The sequence below is a fragment of the Pteropus medius genome, unplaced genomic scaffold (genome assembly GCF_902729225.1).
Source record: "Pteropus medius unplaced genomic scaffold, Ma_sr-lr_union100, whole genome shotgun sequence".
NCBI classification, from domain to species: domain Eukaryota; kingdom Metazoa; phylum Chordata; class Mammalia; order Chiroptera; family Pteropodidae; genus Pteropus; species Pteropus medius.
In genome coordinates this window covers 5,680,516-5,705,572 of record NW_024348304.1, presented here as the reverse complement: position 1 = coordinate 5,705,572, position 25,057 = coordinate 5,680,516, and the positions used below count along the sequence as shown (strand labels likewise).

At 34.2% G+C, this 25,057-nt stretch overlaps 1 protein-coding gene across 4 annotated transcripts in view; it reads left to right on the top strand.

Moving 5' to 3' along the window:
- The window catches only part of SCLT1 (sodium channel and clathrin linker 1), a 102,422-nt gene that overhangs the window by 28,544 nt on the left and 48,821 nt on the right, over window positions 1–25,057 (top strand). For all 4 annotated transcript variants that reach the window (XM_039879644.1, XM_039879645.1, XM_039879642.1 and 1 more), the window contains 3 exons: window positions 3,077–3,147; window positions 19,463–19,553; window positions 21,034–21,125. In XM_039879644.1, coding sequence (XP_039735578.1) covers window positions 3,077–3,147; window positions 19,463–19,553; window positions 21,034–21,125 — 254 coding nt within the window. The remainder of the gene's footprint in view (window positions 1–3,076; window positions 3,148–19,462; window positions 19,554–21,033; window positions 21,126–25,057) is intronic.

Below are 25,057 nucleotides of genomic sequence, written 5' to 3'. Positions count from 1 at the left end.
AATATTTGAATATTTACAGGAAATACATTAAAGTATTTTAAGGTACAAAATTTGTAGTTTTAGCCAAAACTAAGAATAATAAATCATGGATGCAATAAAAATGATAAAAGAGAAAATAGACAAAAGAAAATTGTTTTATTAAGAACAAACAATAGACTATACTTGTGGTTAAAATAAAGGAAAATGGTTAAGAGAAGTTTTAAAGTGTAAGAGTTTTTTTTTTTAAGTATATATTGAGTATCAAACAAGTCTACTAAGCGTAAAGGGAGGCTAAATGATTGTAATTATCTCGTATCAAAGAGCATTCAGAGCATAGTCACAGGACAAATTTCAGTCAAAATCAACATGAGGAAAAGTGACCTCTAAAAATCAAGCAGTTGCAAAATAGTCACGGGGATGCAAAGTACAGCATAAGGAATATAGTCAATGATATTGTGATAACTATGTATAGTGCCATCTGGGCACTAGGCTTATCAGGAGAATCCCTTCGAAATTATGCGAATGCTTAACCACTATGCTATACACCTGAAATTAATATGAAATAATATTGAATATCAACCGTAATTGAAAAATTAAAATAAATTAAATAAAAACCAAGCAGTTTTCATCTAAAAGTTTTCTGATTGCATGGATAAACTCATTAAATGAATAGGTTCTTGTAGATGTACAATAAATTGATGAGTATGAAAGAAGTAAATGAAATATCTTTCATGACCAATGCACATTAGTAATATGTAGCAGGTAAAATGCCGACGTGAATCGTACATAAAAGTACAAGTTCATATGTATTTATTACTACTATAGATGTAATGAGAGTTCATGTTTCCTAGTGATTCTCTTTACTGAAGTCATTTTTTGTGAGACTTGCTCTTTATAAAATTAGTCAAAATTGTGTGTTAATTGCATACTGAGTTCCTTGCACTGTTGATGGTTCTCTAGCTGTGCAAGAGAAAATGGCTCTGTCCCCAAAGTCCTGATCTACTTGGTGAAACAGAAATGACTGTGAAATAAGCCATAGATAAGGCGCTAAAGCAGATGATGAATGAAAGGGATGCGCACTTGGGCCTTTATGAAACGCCAGGTTTTGTGCATCTTCCAAATCTGCATCTGATCACAAGGTTTTGTGCATCTTCCAAATCTGCATCTGATCACAGACCAACTGGGCCATATTCAGATGCAGTTGTTGAGCTCCTGCTGGGATTGCTACCAGCCTAAGTGTGTTAGTTACCAACACTAGCTTCTTAAAATTCACAATTCCAATTTATACTTCTACTAATTATTCTACCTCACTCGTGTTTAAGATGCTCCCAAATAGTAAAAAAAAGAAACATTAATTGTGCTAGTACTAGGACAGTATATATAATAAAACGTTAATTGTGCATTGCAGACATTATAGAGGAATTCAGAAACATGAATCAGTTTGGGCTGAAGTCGTTGAGATAGCTTCACAGGAGAATTTGAAATGATATTAAAGGTCATACACTTCCCCAGATGTTACAAACATCCTTCTATGAAATGCTTCTCAGTTAGGTGATCGTCTAGCCTGTGCTTTGAATATCCCCTGTAAGAGATATTACCATTTCCCCTAACAGCCTTTTCCTTTGAACTCTGATTATTGTAAAGCTAAAAATCTCTCATCAGATTTCCTCCCAGATTTATATTATCTTTTGGAGTAATATAGAACAAGCTCACTTCTTCAAGTCAGCATATAAGCATTATGTCTTTCCTAATTTATACCCAACGTACACCCAGTTTTTATTGTTTTTTTTCTTATTTAACTTTTCTGGTATGGTGTGATTTACCTACTTATTATTCTATCTTTCTCTCTCTGCATGCAATAGTTGGTCTCTTAAATTGTGGTCTATGAATTGAATACTAAATTCTGGTCTGCAGTAGTCTGCTTCTCAAGATAAAAATAATGATACAATCCGGAGGCTTTCTTTCACATCATAAAGACAATCATTCATTTATTCCTCAAAGGTTTAAGTACTTAGAATGTACTACATTATGTGTCAGACACTGGGAGTTCTGGGAAGCTGGTCCTCAAAAAAAAGGCTCATATTGTAGCCAGAAATACATAAACTTTATAATATTTAAATGTAATGCAATGTTCATTGTAAAGGTACATATAAAGTTTTATCAAAATGCAAAAGGAAACAGTTAATTCTGCCATAGAGTAAGTGGACCACACAGGGTGTGGAGTGAAGAATACTAGCAGAATGAGGACATCCCAAGCAGAGTGAATATAATTGTGTATTAAAAATATGAAGTCAATGAAACTAGGTAGAGTATGAAAGAAGCACAGTGAAAATTACCTCCAGGACTTTAATTAGAGAGATGAATGTGCTATCTTTTGGGATGGGAGGGGTCTGAAATCAAGACAGTAAGTTATAAAGTAACTATAATCTGTGTGATTTTGCATATAAGGCACATAGAAAAAGATAAGAAATTGGTACCACCGTAGTAAAACCAGCATTTGTGGAAGATCGATTCCCTTAGAAAAATTTTGTACACTTGGACGACTGCTCCATATCTTACTTTAGTTTCCTTCATAAACAGACCCTGAGGAAAGGGAGCAGCAGTAGAGGAGAGAAGAGAAAGCAGCCATAAAGGGCGTTTAATAATTGAGCAAATTAACACTGTGGGTAACTGCAAATCAAACCCACTAATGAACTCTGGAAGCCAGTTTAGAACCCAGGGCTCAGAGTTATCCCTCCATGAGACGTGAGAGTTTGGGGTATTTTCACAATAATTCCCTTCAGTCCTTGTTATCAGGCTCTTCCAGAGCAGACTGGGGACATGAGTTCTACAATACCTGTAGCCTTTTGCACAGACAGTGAGTGAAGGAGGCTCAGATGGCCGGAGGAAGCCATAAGACACAGAAATGCAGTGCAGATGCTTTGCAGTGAAGCAGATGTCCACTGAAGCGGTAAGGGCGAGGAAAAATGGCCAGGGTTATATTTCACCTTCAAAAAATCTAATAATTATGTCACTTTATTTTTCTACTAATATATGCTCTATAGTTAATCTTTAAAGATGTAGTTTTAAATGTTCTAATACTGCTGTTGTTTTTCAGACTAACCAAGAGTTTGTGAAAACAGTAACTGAACAAAATGTGGAAATCGAGCAACTCCGAAAACAACTTAGGTATTTTCAAAAATGAATTGTTATTTTAGTATTAATTATTTTTCTTCAGGTGAACTGATGATGTTATAATTTTTTATGGGTATTTTTTGACCTCCCTTTTAAGCTTCTGTCAATAGCTTCTTATATGTATGATCTGTTAGGATGGGAAGAGACTGAAATCAAAACTATTTGTCAGGAGGCAGCTCTAACATACATCCGAGGGAGCGTTGCATGATGGTAAAACCAGTGCTTATGGAAGACGATCACTCCCCTTACAAAAAAATTTTTCTACATACAGCTTTCTTTGGATTCCCCCGTAAGCAGACCCCATGAAAAGGGTTCCAAAGAGGCAACACTAAGGGTCATCAGCAGGCGAGTGGGGACGTGAGCCAGGGAAGAGGAAGAGAAGGCCACCAACGAAGGGTTTTAAAATCAGGCAACTTAATGCTGAATGTAGATACTGTGGTCCAGTGGATCATAATCACTGCATTAATAGACTTCACAGGAAGCACTCCAGGTGACCAAAACAATTTTTTTCCCTTTTCATTCCTTAGTCATAATTCTTAAAATTAGGAAGTGTAGTCATGTAAAGTTTTGTTCTATGATGCAGTCATTTAGAAATAACTTCGGACTGAAATGCAGATAGCAAAGAGATGAGAACCTATGACTGAGCTCTGAGAGGGAAAAGAGGAAGAATTGACAAAAAAGGCTGAGAAGAGACCAGTGAGATAGGTGAATGCCAGGGAATGTGGTGTTTTGAAAACCAAGTGAAGCAGGTTTGTCAAGGAGGAAGGAGCGATCGCTGAGTCAAGTGATTATGGTCAAGTGATAAAGTAGGATCAGTTCTGAGAATTGACCATGGAATTTAGCAACATAGAAATTATATTAGTGTCCTAGCCACCAGAACAAATTACCATAAACTTTGTGGCTTAAATCAAGAGATTTATTCTCCCATCCTTCTGAAGGCCAGACGTTTGAAATCAAGGTGTCAGTAGGGCTGTGCTCTGCTAACTACTAAGCCCTACTAAGACTCTAGGGAAGAATCTTTCCTTGCCTCTTCAGCTGCTGGTGGCTTTAAGTATTCCTTGGCTTGTGTCAGCATAGTTCTAATCTCTTCCTACCTTCATCTTCACATGGCCTTGTTGTCTGTGTCTCTTCACGTACCCTCTTTTCCTCTTAAAAGAACTCAAGTAATAGGATTTAGAGCCCACCTTAATCTAGGATGATTCATCTTGAGCTCCTCACCTCAATTACATCTGCAAAGACTATTTCCAGATAAGATTCTGAGCGGACCTGAATTTGGGAGAACACCACACAACCCACTACAGAGGTCATCGTGGTTTTAACAAGCGTACTTCAGAAACTACTTTCTTTTCATATCCATACAAATTATTTATAAAAACAGTGAACCGATTTGGGGCGGTAAAACAATTCTTAATTTTCCAAGGATTGGTTTAACATAAACCGCTATTTCTAATGACATTGCTATTAAGTTGTAAATCAGTAACAAAAAGATATCTAGATAATTCTGATAACTTTGGAAATCAAGAAGCATATTTATGTATAGCTTAAAACGATCATTACATTCAATACAATTCCAATCAAAAACCCAGTAGGATTTGTAGATTTTGAAAAGCTGATTCTAGAATTTATATAGATATACAAAAGGTCAAGAATAGACAAAACATTTCTGAAGAGGAAGAATAAGCTGGAGTGGGGTCTGCCACACCAGATCATCAAGATTTGTATAAGCAAAAGTATGATTATCATATTAGAATAAGGATAGACAAACTGAACAGATTGCAGAGGCCAGAAACAGATTCACACTTACATGAACTGTTGTAGGTTTCAAAATGGCCACAGTCTTTTCTTCCTACCTGTATTAATGCCCTTTATAAGATGACTTTTATGGTATCAAGATGTACCATATTTAGCAGAAGTGCTTAATGTTCTAACTGGCTATAGTATCTGGCAAGGTACCAGGTAAATAGCTAAAGCAGTATATGAGTGTACATTGAGCTTATACATGTTCTGAGCAATATTATCAATAATACCTTATCAAATAAAGGAAAATAAGGTTTAACTAGGTTTTTAATTACAGTACGGATTTTTATTAAATCAATGAGCAGGAGGATGGAGCAGTACTTTTGCCTGTTCCTCCTGCTAAGTACAACTAAAAACCCAGGACATCATATACAAAACAAACATAGGAAGACTGAAAAGTAGAGAGAACAAAGCAGATTGGCTTGGTACTTCCAGTCCTCAGGGATAACACCATGGAAGGGTCCCTGGGTTTTTTGGACTTGGGTTTGGGGTTTTTGTCTCATATATCTCAACTGAAGAAGCCAGCGAACTGGCGACACCAGTGACCACAGCCAAAAAAGAAACCAAAACAAAAAAACCAAAGGCCTTCTCACTGCAGCCGAAGGACTGGATAAGGGGCAGTTTAGCATGATGAAAAACTTTTAGCTATAGCCCCTCTAGTCCAGCCAAGTACCACAGAAACAACTGTGGACCCACCTATACCCACGCCAGCAAAGGCGTAGTGGGAACCTGGGCTTCTACCCCCACCTGGAAGTGATACGACAGCCCTCCTTTACCCCAAAGGAAAGGTACTGGGGGAAATAAGCTAAAACTGGTTTACATAATATGCAGAGTCTCATAATACCCCAAACGTCTAGGTCGCTATCAAAAATCACTCATCGTGCCAGGAATCAGGAAAAGCTCAACTCGAATGGAAAGGCCAGTCAGTAGAACCAACACTTGGGTTACAGATATGTTCAAATTATTTAACAAAAACTTTTAAACAGCCATCATAAAAAACTGTATCAATGAGTAATTATGAACTAGCTTGAAAAAAATTAAAAAGTAGGTATTTCCAACAAAGAAATGGGAAGTCTCAGCAAGGAAATAGAAGATATACAGAAATTAAATGAAAATTTGGAACTACTATACTTGGGTGGGAATATCGAATTCTCTGATGAGAATAAATCTTTCCAAATCTTTAAAATTAATATCGGTATAATTTGTATTAAAACCCTTATAGTTTGTGCATGTATGCCTGAGTGAAAGAAACTTGATAATCCCAACATATGAAATAATAAAGTGTCAATTACCAAGACTATTCTGTGGAAGAATAAAATGAAATGTTATTTATAAGAATGTGAGTCTGACAGAACAGAAGAGAATGAAAACCATATATATAAGTTAAGTATGATAGAGACGGCATTATAAATCAACAGGGAGGCAATCGTGTTAGGAATGTTTGTTATATATGAAAAGATCTATAAAATTTTGCTTTTCACCTTTTGATATTTATATGGTTTTATGGACTGAATACTGAAATGTGCAAAATCTTATAGATTTTGTTTCAAAATAGCAGAAAATCTCTTTTAACATTTTGGTAGGGAGTCATTTCTTAATCAGAATTTTGGTGTAAACCAAAAGAGAAAAGATTGATATATTGGACTATGTTAAAATGTAAAATTTCTGTTACAAAATCAATATAAATCGAGTGGAAAGGCAGCCCACAGTCTGCGAGAAGATATCCGTAATATGGATAACTGGCAATGCAGGAGTGTTGAGGATATATTGACTAAGCGTCAGTCATAATACATAAAAATTCATAGAACATTGAGTAAAGGGCATGAACAAACATTTCAAAAGTCATAGCAATCAGGAAAATGCATGTAGAAATAACGTGATACTTCTTCACACCCAATTATCAATGTCAAAAATATAACACGAAGTGTAATAACAATGTGCAAAAGGAGATTAAAGTATGATACAATTTATATGCATTTTAAGTATATACATTTATGTGTTAAGTAATAGTGTATATTGATTATGGAGCTATATTTTTAGTTATATATCCATGTGTACATATTTAGATATTTGTATCCATATCAACATATTTAGTAAAAGAATAAAATGTCTATATATTATGTGTGCATATTATAAAAGAATAAAATAAAAACATTTCCGAGAATGATATACTCTAACTTCAAGTTAGCGATTATCTATATGAAATAAAACTATTTGTAGAAGTAGGAAATCGGAAGCAGCCTAGGTGTTTGTCACCAAGGAAATGGATAGGTAAAATTGCATCCTGTGGAATGCTGCGCATCATTTAGAAACATGTATTTACTTGTAAAGATGTAGTTACAGCAACATAGATAGTCCTAAGAAAAACAAGGTTCGTATTTAAAAAGAAAAAAGATATGGCTCTATAGCATAGAAACATATGCATGCAAAAAACAATATATAGTTGCCATATACATGTATGCATATACATATATTTATACAAATATCTATCTATCTATCTATCTATCTATCTATCTATCTATATCTACAAGGATATCTCAAACTTTAATGTGAACCTACAAAATGAAGGGGAATAAGGAGGCTTGAGAATGAATAGGAAAACAAAAATAGACACATGAGAGCAGTCTTTCACAGCTAATAATGGAAAGAATGTGATTAACTCAGCTTTGTTCACAAGGTTCAGAAAAGAGTAGAAGAAAAGAATGTAAGATTTATGGTGGACGTAAGATAATTAGGGTGTGGAGATCCTGGAAAGAAGATGAGTAAGGAAATTGGTTCATAAAAACCTGCCATCATACGATGACTGGAAATAGAACATAAAAATGCAGATAAAAGATTTTGTATAAGAAAAATGGGCAGAACTTGGTGATACTGAGATAAAGAATGGGAAGAATCATGGAGTTTTATTATTAAAGGTAGCTTAAAGATCATCTTAGTTTAACTGCCTAGTTTTATAATAGAAACCAAACTGAACCAAAGGCTCCGAAATTGTCTTGTTCAGGGTTGCACAAAATTCATGGAGGGGCCAAATAAGAACTCACATCTTGAAACTGCTAATCTAGTGAGTTTCTGTACCTGGCTCTCTGACAGTATTCACTGCAGTAAGAAAGTCGAGAGCTGCTTCTTAAAGGATGAATATTTTTTGACATCTGCATGGAAGTTTCATTTGGCTTTTGGACATGCAGGCCTAAAGATTACCGACTGAGATTAGAGATTGATAAAGCTAGTTGTGGTTTCTTAAAGCCTAAAAGGTCTTAAATTTAATTGTCCATAATATTTACTGGCAATACTCCAAAGCTTAGCATTAAGCAGTTCAGAGTGTACACAGAAAACTCTGCTTGCTTTTCCTGAAGGAACATACGGATAAACAGATGCTGCTTTTAGGGATGCGAGTGTTGCTTCCAAGTTTGACAGGTTCTGAATGACAGGCATATTGACATAACCAGAATTTAGGTTTCGAGATGTCTTGTACAAGCATGCCAAGAATAACTAAATCAGAAACTCTTTCAATGCTAGCCTTAAGTATGTACTGATATTGAAAACATATTGGTTTCATTTGTTATCTGATGTTATGGTACAAAAAATTCGAATCATGTGAATTTATAATTAAAACTCTTTACTTTTTACTTTTCAAGAGTTTCTGCTGATGCCTTGTCAGAGCAGGTGAAACTCTTCAGCCTGTTTTCTAAGAAGCTTCATTCACTTGGTTTCCTCCGAGTTATGTACAAAATGCCCAAAGTCGTCATTTTGCTGTTACTCATGGAAGAACTTTTGGTTCCTTTCTTTTTGCCTTTGGTCAATATTTTGTTTTCCAGAAACTTAGAAGCTTTCTAAACCTGGTTAAAACTTGCCCCTCTTGAAGAAGACTTATTCATTCTACCAGATTTTTATTCTTCTGTAGATCTACTCAGCATTTATTTATTTAAACAAATTTTATGCTCTTTCTCTTTAGGTGTTTTTTTTTTTCTGTCATATATATTCATTTCTAATGTATGTCTAGCTGAGTTATGGAAATGATTGCTTTTCCAAGTCATATCTGCTCAGATTTTACATGTTCCTCGTTAAGTCTTTGAAAGAAAGGATGGTCATTGGTAGATAGCTTTCAGGAATAACCAATGTTATATTGGTCAAGGGATGTACTATACTGACTAAAGCATTTGCTTAGGGGTCTATATTATTCTTTCATTAGAGTAGCATCATTAGAACATTTATTTTAAAAAAATTTAGCCCCTAAGGAATGATCTCCTTAGCAGACAGATATTATCTTCATATAAAGAATCTGTAACTTGTCAGTCAATTTGCATTTATTGAGAACTTAAACATACACACGTGTGCTCTGAGGATAGAAATGATCTTTAATAAGTTTATGTATGATATGATACCCTCAAATTGTTTTAATTTGACCCATTTCATCTCATGCACACTTTTATGGCTTCGACAATCTCTAGAAAGATGAGACCGCATTAAATTTTTCTACCTCAAGGTTCTCCTGCTTATCTCCACCCAGATAGCTCAGAGGCACCTAAACCCAGCAGGCTCTCAACTGAGCTTACGATCATGTACCCCAAATCTTTATATTAATGGCACCATCCAGTTCCTGGCTCCGAAAACTGCTTCAGAGGCATCCTGTATTCTTTTCTGTCTCAACTATAGCTTCTGAATGACCCTCAGATCCTTCACTTCTACATCATTATATTGTTATGGCTTTTGCTCAGTCCATCATTTCATTTGAGTAACTGCCAAATTGGCTTACTCCTTCCCATCTTCCTTTTTCATACTGTCATCAAAATGACTTTTATCAAATAAAATCTGATCATGTCCCTCTCCTTTAATGGCTACTAAATGCTTATAGGATATAATCCAAGTTACTCGGCATGACATTAAGTCTTCTATGACTTGAACCCTGGCTGCTTTAATTTTTTATCAAATTTATTAGGGTGACATTGGTTAATAAAATTATGTAGGTTTCAAGTATGCAATTATATAATATATCATCTGTGTATCGCATCATGTCTTCACCACCCAAAGTCAAATCTCCTTCCGTCACCATATATTTGACCCCCCTTTACCCTTTTGGCTACTTTATATCTTGTCACTCCTCACCTCAATTTTATGAACTATTTTTAGTTTTCCAAACAAGCCATGCTATTTCATAACTCCCTACTTTCATTCACATTCTTCAGGCTGCCTAAAATGTCCTTCCCCGGTAAATATCCTCTTAACTTTTAATGTTCAGCTCAAGTGTCACATGTTCTAGAAATATTTTTCTGTATCTTTATGGTCTTCCTTCCATGCCTCCTTTGTGCCTCAGCTGTATACTGCAGATACATCTCTCATATATTTTTTTAACACTGTAGTATCCTTAATTCTTTACAAATCAATCTCTTTTTTTTAAGCTTCTTAAAGGTATGGATCATAATTTAGTCATCTTTTTTATTTGCCATCATTAAGCACAATGCTGGACACATGGCAAATGCTCAAAAAATATATTTTTGAGCGATTAAGTTAAATAATTAATTTGATGTGGGTTTTCTATTTATGTCCTTTGCCATTGAAAACAGGGCACAACTGTTTTCTTGGACTGTCATTATTTAGACAAAATTACATTTTATATTCTTCAGCTGCGCAGTAATATATGACCACTTAGTAGTTTGATTTTCAAAACAATACACCATTTTAATATAATCAATAGTAGCTTTGCAGAATGAATTAAACAATTCTCAGTGTTTCCCATTATGGATCCAGGCTTTAAGCTATACTGACTTTTAAATCTGTTTTTAGTACCAGTCATCTCAAAGTTTGAATACATGATAAATGCATTTGAGTATCTTTTTTTTTTATGTTTAGTGCTCTATTTAAATATGAAATCTGGAAATCTTTAAAATGTGACAGTGAAATGAATTTTAAATAAGTGGTTTTATTGGAGAACATAAGAGCGATGCGATAGGAATGCAGTTTCTGATACTCTATTATGTTTAATGCAACAAAGGCTGAATTATATAAATTGCAGTCTATGTATATTTATTGTACTCATTTTAAAATCTGTTTTACAAATGCATACTTTTTTCTTTAAAAATATTGTATATGCTGATAACTTTTATATATATATTTTTTTTCAAAAACATATGTACCTTTGCCAGGTGATAGTTTTATTTTAGCTGAGATAACAGATTTTTCTCAGATGTTTCATGTTCCAATTTGAATAATATTGTGTCTTCTATTATAAGAATACTATGGAAATCTGGAATTCGTGATTACTATATTTGATTCATAGTGTCTCTTGGAAACTATCCCATGTGATAAATGGCCCTGAGCAGATGTGCTTAGTCATAAGAATTGCCAGACAGTTCCTTATGTGTTGGCAACTAGTTTTCTGAGCATAGAAAACATGTTTTAAGAAATAGGGTTCTGCTGTCATGTTCCTATCTCTCTACACTATTTTATTTATAGTTACCCCTTATTCAAATGTTTATTTTTTTCCCCTCTTAATCTTTAAGGGGCAGAAAGAAAAATATGAGACTTCACTTCCAGAACGTATTGGTCAAGAGTAGGAACAAATCTATACCCTCATCGTTTAGAACTTTTGCCTCTAATAGTCGATTACTGGTTTATTTTAAAATGTGTATTTTATCGATAAGTATAATTTTCTTTTGCAAATACTCCACATTTGTACACCTAACCTAACCTAACCTAAAAAGGTGTTTCTGTGTGGTGTGGAGTATAAAGAGCATAGGCTTTGAATTCAGACAGCTCTAGCTTTGTGTTGTTTTTTATTTTCTGTTTAGTACTCTGGATCTGGGTGATTGACTTGGGCAGGTTGCTTAACTGAATGAACTTCAGTTGCAGTGCTGTAGTATTCTAGCTCTTGTCATCTTTGCTCTCCTCCATTCTACTTTAGTACCCAACCTATCCAAGTAGAGGGACTTGTATAATATTTACAAAGCAAGTGCTGGTGGATTTGGGAGTTGGTATTAATGTAATAAGCAGACTGTGCATATTTCCCTCCCTAGCCCTGGAATATCAGCCTTTCCCATGCTGTTGATGGCTGCTGTACGCTTAGGACCAGATGAAACATTCCTTCCTTTTTTCCTCCTTTCCGATAAGTTATATTTCCATTTCTTGCCAACTGTACAACCCCAAATCTCCTCTGTTTCTTCTTATATCTTATTCCATCAATTATAGTCATTCCTTTTTAAAATCTTAGTCTCTCTTTTGTGGGGTTCTTCTAAGGCCTCAAATACATAGACCTCCCTTGATCATTCCTCAGATTACTCTATTTTCTCCTTCTCGTTACATAAAATTGCTTGAAAGAAGTGTCTTTATTAGCTGTAGTCTCTCTTTGGAATTTCTTTCAATTTGGATTTGCTCCACTGTGTTCATCTCCAGATTACTGGTACCTTTTTTGCCTTAAAACAAAATCCTCCATTCCCTTTGATTGTCGATTCTCCTCATTTGAGGACTTTTCTGCCCTTCCCTAACATTTCTCTAATAGGTCTTTTGTGCTTGTGTCCTGATTTCTTGTCTGACCTTTGTGGCCATTTCTTCTTTTGCTTTCCCCATTTCCTTATCCTACTTACTGAAAGTAGACACTTCTTACATTTCTACCCATGTTACACATTTTTCCCCCTCACCATAGATAATTGCACCTACCCCACCCAACTTAAACTTTCATCTCAATGATAATGTTTACCAAATATCTATTTCTGGCCTTGATTACTTCGTTGAACACCATACTTGAATTGCTAGGACAGTCATTTTCAAACTTCATTTTTTAGCAACAGAACGCTTTTTTAAAATCTTGCACATAGAACCCCAATATATAAAACTGATAAAAGTGGACCTGCTATGACCAAAGCAAGGAGTGGAAATCTTCCTCATCTTAGTAACTGATACCATCATCAAACCTAGGAATTTTGCTCTATTTCTCTCTTTCTTTTACCACCACACCCACTCCGAGTCATGCTGGCTCCATAAATAATCACAAAGCCAGTCATCACCACGGTCACCTTACCCCAAGCCATCACTGTCTCTCACAGTTGCCTCCGATCTGATGTCTTTGCTTTCTTTTTGTCCCAATGTAATTCATTGTCCACATACCAGACCAAGTAGCCTTCTCAGAGCATGAAACAGATCATATCACTCGCCTGTTTAAAACACTCAGAGGATGTTCATTGCAATTGGAACTAATTCCAGAACTCTTACTCTAGCCAAAAGGCACTTAACATGATCTGACCTCTGCCTTCCTGTCTGACATCCCCTTCCACCTTCTCTCTGTGATACACCTCAGCCAATCATCGTTTCTGTAAGTGCCTTTCTCATACTCTGTGCATTTATCGTTCACTCTGCCTGTAACTCTTTCTCCCTAGATTTTCTTACGTTGACCTCATTGTCCTTTAGACCTTAGCTCAAATATCCGTCATGCCCAGTTGGTCTCTGACAACCCATCTCTCTCTCTTGTTCTGTGTCATTTGCTTCATAGCATTATCACTTTCTGAAATCACCTCATTTATTTTTTTCTGTATTTATTGTCTGTTTCCCTCTACTACAATGTAAATTTTATGAGGACAGAGACTTTCTTTCTCTTTTTTTTACCACAGCATCACCAGTGCCGACAACAGTGCTAGTATAGTTTACAAAAGTGCTCAATAAAATCAATCTAGGGCTGCCGAAATACAGTTAAAAAAAAAATTGAATGAGCCACCAGCACTTGAAGCTCAACATGTCCAGACTGTATTTGCAGTGCCCAGTATATTAGAAGCATTCAATAAATATTTACTCAAAGAATGACTGGGCGAAAATTTTAAACTTCTGTCTTTGTGAAATCTGTACTGTCTCCCAGTGGAACTGCTTGCTTAAGTTACCATTGCTCTAGACCTCCTGCCACTTGTTCGTGTGTCGCGATGTATTCGTTAGAGAGACAGGGCCTTCTTTCCAGGCCATTCTTTTCCACAGATGTCGAGTTTAAATTCCTAAAGTGCAGCTTTGCTCCCACTCCTTGAGTAGCTTCCCATCACCTTTAAATTAATACAGACGACTTGTCAGTTTAGGCCGTTGACGCTGTAGCCCCCATTGCATTCCCAGGCATATTTCCTCGTCTTCCCTAAATAGGCCCTATGTGTTCCTTACCTTTCTGCTTATACTAATTTTGCTCCTTCCTAAAGCTTTCTCTTTATGTCTGCTAGTGAGAGTTACCATTCCTCTGCCAATTCTTATTTTTGAAATACCTCCCACTTCAATATTCTCTGAACTATATGCAAATGTACTACCTACACTGAACCATAAAACTTTATTTTTATCTTTGTGATGTTTAAAGTGTGCTCTGTGGCCCTCCTAAAGATTACATTTCCTAATGCCCTGCAGAACACCTAGCGTGTCTCAGACATCACAGGCACTTGATAAACATTTTTGAGCGTGTCCATTGGATATGCCTGCTTAATAATAATAAATGAATTAATATATTCTCCAGTTTGTCATTGCTACCCAAAGTTATATGACTATAAAACTATATTTTTAATCATTGTTTACACTCTTTGTAAAGATAAACATGTTGATTATGTATTTATTATGTAAAATCTAAGACAGTGACTGTACATCAGAATCACATGTAAAGATTCTGAAAAACATTGATTCCCAGACATTCTGAATGAATGAGGCTTAGAGCCTATGCATACATAATTGCAAAAAGCTCACTTTCATACACAGAAAATATAGAGAACTACTACTGGTATATTAGAAAATTCTAAGATAGAAGTTAGCATTTTGTACTACCTTAAATTGTATATAATTTTGAATTAAATTTTTAAAAACTGAAGAGTAGCTGTTTTAAAGTTTTGACAGCTCTGTACATGGATTATTAATATCCATTACTTTTTGGATGGGTTTAATCATAGACAGCCACTAAAGATTGAAAGGTGAAAAAAAATAAAATAAAACTTTTCACAGTGTTGCTGTTTACCATCAGTTTTCTAAAACAGAAATCTTAAAATTTTAGATCTTTGTCTGAAATTATGTTTGGAGAGTTTCTAAAGTTTTTAAGCATAAATGATTGACTTTATTATAGTACTGGATAATTATAGAAGTACTTATTAAAATATCTAAGGTTTGCATTTTTATTTTAAGAAAAAATTAGACTGTATATCAAATCAGTAAAGATTGTGTTTTATTTCTCTCAGAATCTTATCATTTATCATTATATGAAAGTAATATTGTAAACACTTTTAGGATTTGATATGAGACTGCAAAAGAAACCAAAGTTTATCTTAAAATAGACTCAGTTAATGTTAAATCTCAAAAGAATGTAATGGTTAATTAAAGCATTTTAATTTGTTTAAATTAAATGTTAATGCTATAATTTAAGTATAGTACTAGAGCCTGTCTTTTGTGTTATACTTGGTTATACTTCACTTAACAGAGCAAAGCTTGTTTTTTATAAATAATGAAAAATTACGTTAAAGAAAATGCCAGGAATTTTAAATTGTTTGACAAGAAAGTGTACCTGAAAATGTAATAATGTGCTTTTTAAAATATTCCTTTGGGACAAAAATAAAATACGTGAGTAGCTGTAACATCAAGATTGTTAATATTTAACAGTTATTTTTTATCAAGTTTGTTTTTCTAAAATGAAAGCTATTTTTCATCTTGATATAATTATGTACACAAGCAGACATATATCTAAAACATTTACATATAAAATAGTATAAACGTAGTTTTTAAAGTTCCTTCATAAAATAAAATTAGGATTATTTCTGTTGGTTCCTTTAAAGAGTCAAAGTTTGAGTATTTGAAAGAGCTCCCAAGACTCCAAAGAGCATGTTCACATAAGGCTTTTATTTAAAGGCAGAAGATATTTCGCAGCAAGGAAAAGAGCACAGGCGAGCATAGGGGGCCCAGCGACACCAGACACAGTGCCCCAGGGTCTTTGTTCATACAAAGACATGCTTTGTCTCCAGATTGCACTACCAAGATGTGTGCAATGAATCTCGGCTTCAGGAAAGCTCAAGGCAGAAGGTCCCAAGGGGGATCTTTTTCTGCTCCTCTGGTCACGTAGCCCAGCCCGGCCGTCTAGCCAGATATAGCAGGTGAAAACCATCAGTAAGCAAGCCCTGACGGGGGTTGCCAGAGGGGAGTCGGACTTTCAGCAGCACATCATCAATCCCACTTTTCGTTTCTTGGCCAAGAGTCAGGCCAGACATTCAGGCATCCCCCAAGCTTTCTCAATCCAGCCGTAAAGTGTTATACCACACAGCTCCTGACAACTTAAAATCCAGGAAAGGGCGAGATTATGATGATAGCTTACATTTGTAAAAACTACAGTAACATTTATTAAGTACTTTAGTATGCATTAACTTATATGAACTTTATGACAAATCTGTGAACTGTGGAGGAAAATTGTCTTTATCTCTGTTTTACAGCTATAATTCTGAGACTCAGAGGGGTTAAGTGATTGACCCAGTTCACATGCTTTTATTGGCGGTAGAGCTGGATCCAGAAGATGGACCTTACAGCTTTTATTGTAGAATATTTTTTACTATTTCATACTAGAAGTAGTATAAACAACTGTATACTTCTTTTCTAACCATCTATGGAACCATGTAGAAATGAATAAGTATAAATACAACTACTACTTATTTTCCTCTCTAGAACATAGATTTTTTTAATGTGTTTTAGGAACTATAATAATTTGAATGCTTTCAAATACTTTTTCTTTTAATAATTTATAATAACAGGTCTTAGGACCAGTGCCTGAATTTTTTTCTTTAATTATGTGGGAGAGGGATTTTGTTTTCAAACAAAGTGATTCTCTTTCAAATGAGAATATATGTATTTGGAAGAGTTGTTCACAATTCTAGGATTTCCAGTCACAAATATCAAATTGGAAAGATGAGATCTAAGTAAAATATCAAGATCTACCTGTGATTCTCTGTCTCCTTTCCTTCTGCATTCTCTTTTGTTCATGTATGATATATTTACTTGTACTATATAGTATGTACTGCGCTATCTTCTGAGCATTTAATAATTAACAAGATGTGATCCTTGACTTTAATGATCTTACATTCTATATTTTTTATGAATTCCCACTTCCACGAGGGAGTCTCTGTTAGAAATGTACAAAATATTCTGTATTATGAGGGCTGGATTATAGAGTCTTTTTTTGCCTAGGATGAGTCAGGGAAGACTTGAGATGAGGAGACTTTTGAACTAAGTCTTGAATATTGAGGAAATTATCAAAAAAAAAAAAAGGAGAAGAAGCCTATTTTGATTAAACATATGGAAAAAGTGGACAAGGCTGTATTTAGGAAGCAGTGACTTAGTAGTCTGTTACACCTGGAACATACATTTCAAATGGAGGCAGTTGGCAAGACATGAGGCTCACTGAGGCCAGACGAAGTCCAGTCTTATATGCCATGCAGAGGGGTGTTGATCATGTGCCCAAAGAAGTGGGGAGTCCAGAGATCGTTATTAAATGAGTAATTTTTTCACTAGATACTTTTTTTTTTTTGCAGATAAGATGCATTGTAGACGATGAATTAAAGAAGAGACAGGCAGTGAAGAGATTAGTTCAGAGTCCATTAGAATAGTCCTGGGAAGTAATGATGGGGCCAAAGACAGGGCCATGAACATGGAAATGGGGTACACCATTGAGAGACAATTTAGAAGTAGACTCGCTAGGTATATTAGATAGAAGTGAGAAAGCCATCTATTATAGAGGTTTGGCCGTGGCGGGTTATCTGATCTGCCTTTCTGTCGTTGGGCATCAGATTGCCATGACACTCTTGCAGTCAAGTGATTTGCATTAGGCCAAATTATTAGTTGGCGACAGAACCGGGTTCTGGACTCTAGGGTTCTCCACATGCACCTTATTCCCACTGTGTCTCTAACAAATAATTTTTTCCTTAATCATGCTACAATTTTACAATTGTTTATAGTTTGCAGTGTACTTTAATGTACATAATCTCTTCCATCTTGTTTAGCAACCCCATAGGACCAATAGAACAAGCTTTATTATCCCCTTTCTGAAGGCAAGGAAACCAGATCAGTGTGGGCGCTATGCCTATTCAGAATTGTCTTGGTTTTATCATTACTACTTAAATATCTTACTCCTTATTTATTGATTCACATAGTAGATGCACTCTTGGAATTATCTCTAAGCTTAAAGTAGATTTTAAATGTACTGGTATAAGGTGGTTTTTGTTGTTTGTTTGTTTTTGTTTTGTCATTTGGTGAATCATTTGAAAGTAGAAAACAATCCATTTTATGTTTGATAAATTCAGATTTTTATAAATTATATTTATTTAAATCAAAGCATTTTCTTATAAAATATTATAATAATATAATCTTATAAAAGATTGGAACCATTTTTTGGTAGACAGTATATCATAGAGGACTCTGTTTAAATACCAATTTCATTACTTGTTTGTGAATCTCAGGGCAAGTTGATAAACTTGTCATCCTCACTCTCTGGATTTTAGTTTGATATAATAACAGTACTTAATTCACAGTTATAGCATTAAGTAAGATGATGTCTGCCAAGCATTTATAACAGTTTCTAGCACCTAATAACTAACTACCTGATACATTTTAGCTATTATTAGATTTTTATTTACTATTTTATGCTAATCAGTAATGTAATTTAAAGACTGCTAAAAAGTCAAAAGTAAATGGATTGACATTTATTGGGATTTTTGCATCAAATAATTTCTTTAAGTTCAACAGCACTATAATTTATATTACATATAAAATGTAATTAAGAAATAAACATGGGCAGTCCCTACACTAACGTAGCTTTCTTCCTAAAAATGTATGTTTTTTTACGTAATTCAAGAGTACTTAATCGCTATGATGTTAAAAATCTCTTTTTTTCTATTTCATAAAGTCTTAATATTCTCAAGCCTTTTTTATGGGGATCCAAGAAGATATTGAAACTTATTTGTTACTATTAAAACACTAAAAAACTTGAGTTTTTTTGTACTTTGCAATTACAATCTCTGAAGGAAGTAAATATTATACTATTTTGGGACATATCTCAATTCACTACGTTAAGTGGGTACATAATACATACTTCTGGTGTTTAAAGATGGGTTGAGGTGTTGAAGCTTAGGTTTGTTTTCATAGAAAGGCCAATCAGAAATATTCCTCTAACCTTAAAAGGTCGGGAAATTATAGACATAAGTGTGTTCTACTTACTGCGCTGGTAGTGTGATGCTCTGACATAATTTATCAAGATGATAAAGTTCTTTCTCATGAAATATATTGAATTTTGTGTTTAAAATGTAGTTTATATAAATAAAGTATTAATGACTCTCATTTTACATCCCCCAATTAAGCTGTATTTTTTCCTCTTCACTTTCATCCACGTGCATTTTATTAATAATAAAGGAATCTTATGGTGTTTACCCCTCAGATCCATTTTTTGGTGCACATAAGTACTGATTTTACCAAATATAAATTTCTGATTTTTAAAATTCTTTCTGGTGTGTGAAAACTGAGTTTATTAATTTATTTTCTTTTTCAGGCAAGCCAAGTTAGACATGAGAGTTGCAGTAGCGAAAGTGGAAGAGTTAACTAAACTGACTGAAGATCTTCAAGGACAGATGCAAAAGAAGGTGTTTCTTATTTCTAAGATAACTAATTACCTGTAGCTTAGTTTCAATGTATTTTATTGTTGATCTGTTTGGATTACATATTAAAGAAGGTTAATGGAAAATGAATTAATCATTTACTTGCCCTCTAAATGTAAAATATGAAATTAGGAAGCTAAATTATAATATTGGAAATAACTATATTACACAGTTTTCAACCAAAATGTATTAGACGGGAAAGTGTAACGTGGCAGGGGGGGATGGTCAATAGAAACTCACTTTCAGTGAACCCAGTTGTTGGATTTAGCAGACAAAGGCAGAAGGGAGGGGGCAGAAAAGATGTTTAAAGAAATAATGGTTGAAAACTTTCAAAATGTGGTAGGAAACATTAACAGATCCAAGATTCAAGGATAAACACAAAGAAAATCATTTTTAGACACACCATAACAACACTGACAGCCAATTAGAAAGAGAAAGTATGAAAGCAGTAACAAAAAAATGGCATAAACAAGGAAATGGCTATGAGTAATGGCTGACTTACCATTAAGAAACTGTGGAAGCAGAAAACACTGGAATAATATATGTGAAGTGCTGAAGGCGACAAAAATGCTCACTAGAAAACTATGTTCAGTGAAACTATACTTCAGAAATGAGGGCAAAATAAAGGCATTTTCACATAAAGAAAAACAGAGAAGTTGTCAGCAGAGCTGTTCTTCAAAAATATTGAAGGAAATTCTTTAAGCCAAAAAGAAACAATGCCACATAGTAATTCAGATATAGAAAGAAATTAAGAGCAACAGGAATTATAAATATGATATAATATATCTACATATTTTTCTTTTCTTTTATTAATACCTTAAAAGACTTGACTGCTTTAAAGCAGAACTTAGCCCTATATTTGATGAATTTATTAAGTATGCAGATTTACAATATGACAATGGCACTAAAGTCTAGCATTGTATATGGAAAGAAATACACTGTTGCAAAGTTCCAATGTTTTCTCTGAAATTAACTCTAAATAAATTGAGATAAATTAAAGATGCATATTGTAATCTCTAGAGCAATCCATAAAATAATTTAAACAGAGCTAATAGCCAATAGAAAAATTAAAATGGTATTGTAAGAAAGTATTTCTTTAACACACCAGAAGGCAGAAAAGGATGAGCAGGAAGTTTTTTAAAAAGATAGTACAAATAAAACCTATTGATATATTTCAAAGCATCACCATGTCAAAGAAGAACTATCTTGTTATAATGTGATGCAGAATAACTTAGTTAAGAGAGCTTATTCTGAAGGCAGCCTCAGCCTACAAACTCCTGCCTTGTTTTGTTAGACTTGCACTATAAAAATACAGTTGTTTGAAATATTGGTGGCAATCTATATGCAATTAATGTTTTGATTATTGACTATCTAATACTTTAGAGGGTGAACTATTATCTTCATGCTGTATAATGATGTATTGAATTTTCACATAAAATAAGCTTCCCGTTTCTTCATTTTCTAGGAGGAGGATATGGCGTCTGCCCAAGGAAGAGAGGAAGCATCAGATAGGCGTTTACAGCAGTTACAATCTAGTATAAAACAATTAGAAACAAGGTAAATTGTTAAATACATCTAGCTTTGTCTATATGCTTCAAAATATATTCCATATTAGAATTTCAGTATTTATTTTATAAGTAATAAACTATAATCATTGGTTTAAAATATGATTTATTAGACATTGTTTATTTTTAATCATATTCAAAATATTGCTATATTTTGAACATATATTTAAAGATCATTTCTGTTTTTACCTTTTCCCCAAAGCAGTCATAGCGTTTAGTCTATCCCAAAATTAAAAATGTTCTTTGCATCTTGAAGCAGAAAATAATAATAATAATAATAATAATAATAATGAGGTTGGGTAAAAATTATATAGAATACCCATTTCTTACTAAGTAGATACACAAGAGAAAAATACCTGAGAAATTGTTATAGATGAGCGATAATTTTCAGTTATTTCAGGCCTGTACTCTTATTGAATATATTCTGTAGCTTTGTCTTTAATCACTATCTTAATGCAAACATTCACTCTAGAATCTTTTGTTGTCATTTCTTAGTCCTTATTGGATGTTCCCTTGAGAAACTTGAAAATTGTCATTTATAATCTATTAAAGATACAGTGACCAAAGCCTGTAAATTCACATTATGGTTTAAAGCTGAAAAATTGACTCTATGATTGAAATCTGTTACCTTCAAAAATACTCTGCTGCTCTGAGCCCATCAAAAATCGAGACCTCAGTTCCAGTCACAGATCCATGGCTAATTTAGTGTTTGTTCAGAAAAAAATATATATATATTTGACCATCTGTCTTCTATTCTCCAAAATGTTGATGAAAGTAATGTCTTTGTGCACAGGAGGTTGAGAACTAATTGATTTTAACTGCTACCTTGAGATTCTGAGGTTGTAATTTTTAAGTGCTAGAGTTTTTTTAGGTCTTGTTTTTCATTTTTCTAAACTTTTCAGCAATTGATTGTTTTACTGTTTTCCTGAACTTCCTTGTGTTAACCTTAGGAAAAAAGTCTGTGGCTGTAGATTTGCATTTCTGTTATTTTAGTAGCGTTCTGTGCTATGAAAATAAATGCTAGAGAGACTCAAAACAGTGAAATGTGAATGAGTGTCACGTCCTTTAGTACTGAGTCATAATGAGTCAAGTTGTTTATTCATTCAGCAGTGTTTTAAGTTGTTTTTTTAATGTTGAGGATTTGGGGAATTTTGTTATTGTTTCATTTTGTTTTGTTTTTAGTATAAAACCTAGCTGATCCCTAAGAGGAGGTTGCTCCATATATAAGAAAATCTAAGGATATATTTTAAAAAATATATTTTTTTCCTTAATTTTTTTTCTTTCTTTCTTTTTTTAATTGAAGAAATGGTTAATTGTTTTTTTTTTCCCTCTCCTGTTTTACCTCCTCCTCCCAAACTCTGGTATGATATTATTTTTTAAAGTCTAGTATTCAGCTAGCCTCCTCTGAAGAAGAAATTTTTACATTGGCTGTCAGTTAGAGCTATTAAATTAATATTAAGTTCCTATTGTGATTTAAAAATGGTTATATATTTTAAAGTTTTAAAAAAAATCTCTTGTGTTTTTATATAAGAGAATGCAGTTATTTGTGTACTTGATATGTGGCTCTAGCAATGTTCAGCCGATATGTTTTAGGTGTATCCTATTTCATGGAACTGCCAGATTGAAAAGCTATATTTGTAAGGATTATCTTCGTTCCATAAAATCAAAGATATTTTGACGTTAAATACTTTTTATTGTAGTTATTAAAATTATTATTATTTATTTTTAAAAACATTTGTATTCTTTCAAATGCTATAAGTATCTATGAAACATAAGTCATTTCATTCCATCTTCCAAAGATAGATCCCTTTGCCCCTTTTTTAGATGATTTTTGGATCCTGGGAATTATCTCCAGAGAATGACAGTTCTCTCTGGGAAAGACTTCTCTGGTTTGTATATGCCTGGTAAATAAGGCAGGAGTTAAATGAATAGAATGGCTTTGGCTTTAAACTCCCTCTTCATAAGGTATTCATGAGTCCACCTCTAGCTACCCAAGAGGACATGGTGAAGTGAAAGGGTGAACTGATTTCAGTAAAGTGACAGGTGTCCTATGCCTCTGTGGGAGAGAGAGAGAGTGCTTCATTTTCTACCCAAAATGCTTCAACCAAAGTATGATGTAATGTATAATGTCCTGTATGCAAATCATTGTGTTAAAATATGAGATGAGTGAATCCAGGCAGAGACTTGCAGATTTTGATTAAAAAGCAAGACCCAGTAATCTGTTATTTTAGAAAACACTTAAAACAAAGAATAAATGAACTAGAACAAAGATCTCAAGAAAGGAAAGATGAAGAGGATTCATTTTAAATTTAAAATAAAGATTTTAGTGGAGAATATTAGCAACTTATAAACAAAAAGAAAGCGGGAGTAACAGTATTAGTATCACACAAGATAGGGAGTAAAGGTAAAAGCAGCACATAGAATAAAGAGAGACCCGATATCATGAAAATGGCACTATATTGAAAAAGATATAACATTAGTAAACCTAAATACAGCAAATAATAAGACAGTTCAATATGTATTGCAAAAGCTAGGAAATGCAAGGGTGATTTGATGAAAATACAGATATGGTCATTATTTTTGACCTTCTGCATCTCACCTCTCTTCCATCTTTGGGGAATTCCCCAGTTTAGCTCCTCATGGAAGACCAACTAATAATTTTGGTGAAATTTTGGGCATGTTCCTTACTACAAAGCTTCATACCTGGCTTTCCAACTCTCCCAGTGAGTCTGTGAACTTACCAGTATCTTTTTAATAAACCCTTATTCCACTTAAATTAGAGTTGGCTTCTGCTGCTGGCAACTAAGAACCCTGACTAAAATAGCAGTAGACCTTAATTCACTTCATTCAGAATTAAGCAGATCTACTAAACAACAGCGAAAAGAAAAGAAAAGAAAAGAAAAGAAAAGAAAAGAAAAGAAAAGAAAAGAAAAGAAAAGAAAAGAAAAGAAGAAAGAAAGAAAGAAAGAAAAGAAAGAAAGAAAGAAAGAAAGAAAGAAAGAAAGAAAGAAAGAAAGAAAGAAAGAAAGAAAGAAAGAAAGAAAGAAAGAAAGGGAAAGAAAGAAAGAAAGAGAGAAAGAGAGAAAAGGGAGGGGAGGGGAGGGGAGTGGAGGGAGTGAAGGAAGGAAGAAGGAAGGAAGGAAGGAAGGAAGGAAGGAAGGAAGGAAAGAAGGAAGGAAAGAAAGTAGGAAGGAAAGTTTAAAAAAGAGAGAAACGAAATGAAAGGGAGAATGAGTTCTCTCAATCCCCAAGGCAGGGAAAGTGAGCTGCGCTGTATCCCGAGCCGCCTCCTGGCCGTGCTGTGCTCCGGTGTGGAGCAGGAGTGGGAAGGGCATAGAGGAGCCTTCTCCTGCCACCATTTAAGGGAAAAATTACCTGAAAATAACAAAGAAAAGTATGAATTATAGGTAAGAGTTGTCTCACCAGATCACACCAGAACATGTTACTAAAGGTTTACGGTAAAACAAATGAAAGGCACAACAATCTTCTGCGGAAATCCAGGGGAGTGCATTAGTATTCTATGGATGAGGGAGATCATCTTTATAAAACCTGAAATCCCAGAAGTTGGCGAACATAGAGACACTAGGCAACAACAATTAGAAGTAGACTTGGGAAAATATTTGCAGCATGTAGGACAGACCGAGGGTTAACATCTTAATATTCAAGAGTTCTTGTAAAGGAATAAGCAAAGTAAATAACCCATAAGAAAGAAATAGGCAGAGAATATGAAGAAGAAATTTAAAGATGATAATTCACATAGCTAACAAACTTTAAAAAATATACTTAAACTCTCCAGTAGTCAGGGAAATACAAATTAACAGTGAAAAGAAGTTACATCCATCTGAGTAGGAAAGGAAAGAGCTTTTGGATATATTGCTTGAGGGGATTTCTACATTATTGAATGAGAAAAGGCTGTATACTGTG